General features: G+C 40.0%; 1 protein-coding gene across 1 annotated transcript; it reads right to left on the reverse strand.

The window, feature by feature from the left end:
- Positions 1-1,445: 1,445 nt before the first annotated feature.
- Positions 1,446-2,615, reverse strand: LOC141725137 (uncharacterized). Its single transcript, XM_074527566.1, has 2 exons — positions 2,120-2,615; positions 1,446-1,819 (listed from the first exon to the last, which is right to left on the reverse strand). The coding sequence occupies exons 1-2, from the start codon at positions 2,613-2,615 to the stop codon at positions 1,446-1,448; spliced, it is 870 nt and encodes a 289-aa protein (XP_074383667.1).
- Positions 2,616-6,487: the final 3,872 nt, after the last annotated feature.

The raw sequence follows: 6,487 nt of genomic DNA on the forward strand, positions 1-6,487 counted from the left end.
TCTTTAGTAATGTGTTCCTTTGGATCCATAGGATATTCAGTGGGATTACATTCTCCCATTCCTGCCTTCTCCAACACCTTGCGAGCATATCCCGTTTGTTTAAGCTCAATAAAATCATCCCCTTGATTCACTTCTATTCCCAAGTAGTACGTTAGCTTTCCCAGGTTGTTCATCTCAAACTGATCACTCATCTGTTGCTTAAACTCTTCAATGACAGCAATGCTGGTGCCTGTAATCAGTAGGTCGTCTACATATACTCCAATAATGAGTGTGTCACTGCCTTTATTTTTAGTATATACCGCATACTCATGTGGGCACTTGGAAAAACCCATGATCTCAAGACTCTTGTTGAGCTTCGCATACCAGGCTCGCGGAGCCTGTCTTAAACCATAGAGTGCTTTTATCAGCTTGTAAACCAAGCGTTCTTGTCCCTCCTTGACAAATCCCTGTGGTTGAGTAACATAGACTTCTTCCTCTATCTCGCCATTCAGGAACGCTGTTTTAACATCTAAGTGATGTACCTCCCAACCATACTTTGCTGACAAAGCCAACAGCAGCCTAACAGTCTCGAGTCTGGTGACAGGAGCGAATATTTCATCGAAATCCACTCCTTGTTCCTGAACGTATCCCTTCGCTACAAGCCTTGCCTTGTATTTTATTATTTCACCATGTGCATCTCGCTTGATCTTGTAGACCCACTTCAGCCCAATCACCTTACGATCTGCAGGTAACTCCATTAGTTTCCAGGTATTATTTTGCTCGATGGAATTCATTTCTTGCTGCATTGCTTCCCTCCAGTTCTTCTCCTTGACAGCTTGCTCATAGTTTCTTGGCTCATCCACTCCCATTAATAACAACTCGTCATCTAATTCGATTTCTTCAGTGTTGTTATATATGTCAACAATCGAAGCAAAACGTTTTGGTTCACTGCTAACTTCTGTTTCCGAGCTTTGAGTTCTTGATAGTGATGAGCCTCGTGTGCTTGACTGTGATTGAGGTGTACCCATCTCAGTTTCCGAATTAGAACTCAAATGCTGAGATGAACCTTGCGTGCTTGACTGTGATTCTGGTGTACCCATCACAGTTTCTGAATCAGAGCTCAACTGCTGAAAAGCGTCAGTGTATCGTTCATTATTTGTGAAGCTGTCCACAACAGTGAATGTATGCTCACGACTACAGGTTAGAATACCTTGCTGAGCTTTGTTCCAGTTCCAAGTTTTTCCCTCCTCGAAAATTACATCTCTGCTTACCAAGATACGTCCCGTTTCTGGATCATATAAACGATAGGCTTTGGTTCCAGGCTCAGTTCCTAGATGCACCACCTCCTTGCTTCTATCTTCTAATTTCTTTGTGTAAAATCCTGCCACCTTCATGTGACCCAAACACCCAAATATTTTTACATGTCCAATGTTCAGTTTCTCACCTTTCCATGCCTTGTAAGGTGTTTATCCGTTTATGGAGCTTGTGGGAAGCCTGTTAAGAAGATAGACAGAATGCCTCACAGCTTCTCCCCATAACGTCATCGGCAGCTCCATTTGTTTTAGTAGACTATGAGCCATAGCAACTACAGTGCGGTTTCTACGCTCTACTACTCCGTTCTGCTGAGGGGAGTATGGAGTCGTATACTGCCTTGTGATTCCATTTTCTGCACAAAAAGCCTCGAAATCTTTAGAACAGAATTCCCCTCCACGATCAGTTCTAAGAGTTTTAACCCGCTTCTCTGTTCCGTTCTCCACTCTAGCTTTAAAACTTTTAAACATTGCTAATGCCTCGTCCTTTCCCTTTAACATGTAAACCCACGTCCAATGACTATAATCATCTACAAGAAGCAAAAAATACTTATTACCTCCCTTAGTTGCTGGTGAAATTGGACCACAGAGGTCTCCATATACTAGCTCCAGTCCTTGCTTTGCGTGAAAATTTGATTGAGAAGGAAATGGCTTCCTTGCCTATTTTTCCATTAGCCAGTCCGTGCAAACCCCTTTTGGCTGAGAAAACTTAGGCATACCATGCACCATTTGCATCGAGTGCATCAGCATCAAAGCTTGAAAATTAACGTGGCCTAAACGTGAATACCATAACCAAGACACTTCTTCACAGCTCGTTTTCAAACATGTACCTTTTGCAGTCTCAATAATGATTTTATACAGTCTGTTAGGAGACCTCTTCACTTTCATAAGTAATTTTCTTTGTGTATCATACACCCATAAGTATTCACCATTTAGGACCGCCTTATTCCCAACTTCAGAAAGTTGCCCAAGACTGATTATGTTATTTCGAAGCATGGGAATAAAATATACCTCATCGAGTATACGTTCCTCACCATTTTTGCACGAGAGAATAACAGATCCCTTTCCTTTAATATCCACCGTCGATCCATCCCCGAACCTTACTTGACCTGTCACATTTTCGTTTAGCTCTTTAAACTTGGATCTTTGTCCGGTCATATGGTTGCTTGCTCCATTATCCAGATACCATAAATTCGACTCCACTTGTTCACTACTTTGTTTGAGCTTTGGTACCACCTTCCTTTCATTTATCAACATCAGGTTTTCTTTCGTTTCTCTATGTTCAGTCAGCAATAAAGCAGGCCCATCGTCTTCAACTTGATTCATATTCATTTCATGTTGTTGATCTCGTTCCTTTCGGGGATTTTTACACTCAGCTGCGTAATGACCGTAAGCACTACAATTATAGCATCAAGGCCAAGATAATAACGCAGATTTCCCAGGTCCGACATTTCGAACTCTTTGTTCATCTGTGCTTTAAAAATAGGAATGCTCTTGACATCCGTAACTGTGATGATCAAATCGTCCACATACACGCCTATAATTAGCATCTCTTTTCCCTCCCTTTTGGTGTACACAACATGCTGCAGTGAGCACTTAATAAATCCCAAGTTCTCAAGACTTTTATTCAAATGAACATACCATACTCGGGGAGCTTGTTTAAGTCCGTACAATGCTTTGAATAATCTGTAAAATTTTCGCTCTTGCCCTACCTTTTCGTAGCCTTCTGGTTGCTGTACGTACACCTCCTCATAAAGTTTTCCATTCAGAAATGCCGATTTTACATCCAAATAATGGACTTCCTATGAGTGTTGAGCTGCCAATGCTAGTAGAAGTCGCACTATTTCCATCCTTGTTACTGGAGCAAAGACCTCTTCGAAATCAATACCATATTTTTGTACATATCCTTTTGCGACTAATATCACCTTATGCTTCAGTATCTTCCTGTCAGTATCCCTCTTGACTTCATATACCCATTTCATAGCAATTTCCTTGTGACCTGGTGGTCAGTCTGTCAGTTCTCAGGTCCTATTCTTCTCAATTGAGTTGATTTCACAGTCCATGGCATATGTCCAACAATTCTCCTTCACTGCCTCTGCATAATATACTGGCACATCAACCCCAGCAAATAATTACTCATCAGCCACATCTTCATCTAACTGCACCTCCTCAGTTTCACCATATATGTCATGAAGAGATCGATAATGATGAGGTAAAATACTGCCATCATAAATGTTGAATGCATTATCAGCTGTGTGTCCTTGACTTACAATAATGTCATCATGAGATTGAGATGTCTGTGATGACCCAGTCTGAGGTGACTGTGTGGATGAAAAGGAATTATCTCATGTGCCTATATTTTCACTCTGGGAACCACCGTCATCACTGTCGTTACTGTCTTCGTTACTGTCTTCGGTGTTGGATAGTCCCTCATCCTGAGTTGCTTCACCGAAAGACCCTGCCACAATAAAATAAGAGGATGATACATGGGTTTCATTTTCGTTACTCCAGTTCCACCCCCTTGTTTCGTCGAAAACGACATCACGACCAACATGCACATGACTTGTGTCCAGATTGTACAACTGTAGGCCTCTGTTCCTGCTTCCCTTCCAAGGTGGATGACAAATATGCTCCTGCTATCCAACTTTGTTGTATGCACATTAGGAACCTTCATATAGGCGATGCAGCCAAAAATTCTGAGATGCTCAAACCGTGGCTTCATTTTTGACCATGACTCATACGGTGTAGCTCCTTAAACTGCTCTAGTTGGAAGTCGATTGAGTAAGTAAATGGCATGCCTTATGGCCTCTCCGCACATATTTAAAGGCATATTTCTTTATTTCAGAAGACTCCTTCCCCTGGCAACCATAATCTGTTGCGTTGCTCCACAACTCAGTTCTGTTGTGGAGTGTACGGGGCTGTAAAGTGACGAGCAATGCCAATTTCTTCACAGAATTTTATGAAATCACGGGAACAAAATTCTCCTCCTCTATCTGTGCGAAGTACTTTAATGACCTGGTTTGATTCTTTTTCAACTTGGGCCTTGAATGTTTTGAAGTGTGCAAGAGCCTCATCCTTTGTCCTGAGCATATAAACCCACATATCACGACTAAAATCGTCAACAAATAATAGAAAAACCTTATTAACAGCTCGAGTTGGTGGTGATATAGGACCGCAGAAGTCTCTATGGATGAGTTCCAGTCATTCTTTGGCACAGAAAGTTGATTGTACAGGAAACGAACGTCTAGCCTTCTTGGACATCAAACATCCTTGACATATACCCTTCTGTTGTGTGAAAACTGGTAACCCATATGCCATGCTATTCTTAGATATCAGATACATGGAATTAAAATTCACATGACCGAGCCGTGAGTGCCACATCCAAGTCATTTCATCCGCTTTTATTAACAGGCACATACCATCAGTATATTTTATCACCACCTTATATAATCTATTATTTACACGTTTTACTTTCATTATTATGACATTCTCCTTATTATAGACCCACAAAAAATCTCCCTTAATCAGTACTTTGCTACCATTTTCAGACAACTGACCCAACAAGATAATATTATTGCATAGACTTGGAATAAAATATACCTCCTTCAGAATACATTATTTGCCGTCCTGGGTTGTGAAATTGATTGATCCTGTCATGTGGTTACTGACACCATTGTCAAGATACCATACACTTGTATCCCTTTGCTCTTCATCACCTGTTCCGTTCAGTCTTGGATGTATTCTTTCTTTGTTCATCATAATCATTTCATCCTTACATTCTGCCAACAAAAGAGTAGGTTCGTCATCATTTAACTGGGTCAAGTTGACCTCATGTGTTTGCTCCTTCGCTCGCCTGGGCTTACGGCACTTTGCATCATAGTAACTATAAGCACTACAATTGAAATAACGTATTTTGGCTCTGTTCTGGCTATCCCTGGATAAATCTTTTCCCCTTGTTTCATCTCTTCCCCGTGAGCTCCCCCTATTCGCTCGTTTCAGCCACTCTTTTCATGTGAGTAGTATCTCACGTGAGTAGTAACTGGCCATCCTTATTCTCCCTCTTCATACATTCCTCTTGGTCAGAAGGAGCTTCTATTCACTGTTCTCAGTTTTCCCATGTACTCGTTCTTCGTGGCTTTGAGAGATCCCACAGTCTCCTTTATAGACATATGCTCGAGGTTGCCAAAATGCTCAATGGCTGAAGCTATCTGCAAAAATTTTCTGGGTACAGCTCGCAAAATCTTTTTGACCACGTACGCTTTTTCAATCGTCACTCCTAAAGCGCGAATTTTGGTTACCAAACCGTTCAGCCTCATACAGAAATCATCAAGTTGTTCAGTGTCCTTCATAGTGAGGGCCTCAAACTCAGATTTTAGAGTCTAGACCTTCACTTTCTTTACTTTATCTACACCTAAGTGTACCGTTTTGATTGTTTCCCATGTCTGCTTAGCACTTTTCTTGTCTGCAATTGATAACAGCAAATCTTCAGCGATTCCTTGGTATATTATGGACATTGCTCACTTGTCCATCTTCTCCTTGACAGCTGCCTTAGGATCTTTGGGATCTATGGCATCCCGGCTTGCATGAATACTTTCATTTTGAGTAACCATGTCGTATAGTTTTTCTTGGTAAGTATTGGATAGCTTAGAACAAACCTCTCTTTTCCTTTGCCAGCTTCCATGGAGCCACAGGTTATATGTAAGCTCTGATACCAGATGGTGGATAAAGATAAAATAATATAGACTCACACCAAATGACTAAACTTGCTTTAACGTTATTTCTGAATAGATAAAATTGAAGAGATAATAAAACTAACTGCATGTTGTTGTTTTTAAACGTGAAAGACTATCCTATAAACTAGGAACTACATAACTGAGGGGATCATGGATACAATTATCTAGCTAGAAAGTGAACAAAAAATGAGAAACAAATAAGAAAGATTAATATCAAATGAAAGAATTTAGAGATATTGGAAATAAATCATGAAAGACAAATGAGTATTTCATATAAAGTATATAAAATATATGTAATATTTCTTAAAATAGTGTGAATCATAGTTTAAGTTAAGAACAAAATCCTAATGAATATTATTTGAAAAAATGATTAATAATATACTTCAAATTTGATTCCTTTTTTATTTTATTCTCTCAACGAATTTATGTAGTATACATTTTATAATAGTATGAGTTTACAACTTA

Source organism: Apium graveolens, chromosome 1 (genome assembly GCF_009905375.1).
Source record: "Apium graveolens cultivar Ventura chromosome 1, ASM990537v1, whole genome shotgun sequence".
Taxonomy (NCBI): Eukaryota; Viridiplantae; Streptophyta; class Magnoliopsida; order Apiales; family Apiaceae; genus Apium; species Apium graveolens.

Coding starts and splice junctions, on each gene's coding strand:
- LOC141725137 (XM_074527566.1), bottom strand. CDS start 2,615: ATGAATCAAGTTGAAGACGATGGGCCTGCTTTATTGCTGACTGAACAT. Junction 1,820..2,119: donor CATTATTGAGACTGCAAAAG/GTACATGTTTGA, acceptor TGCTTCTTGTAG/ATGATTATAGTCATTGGACG.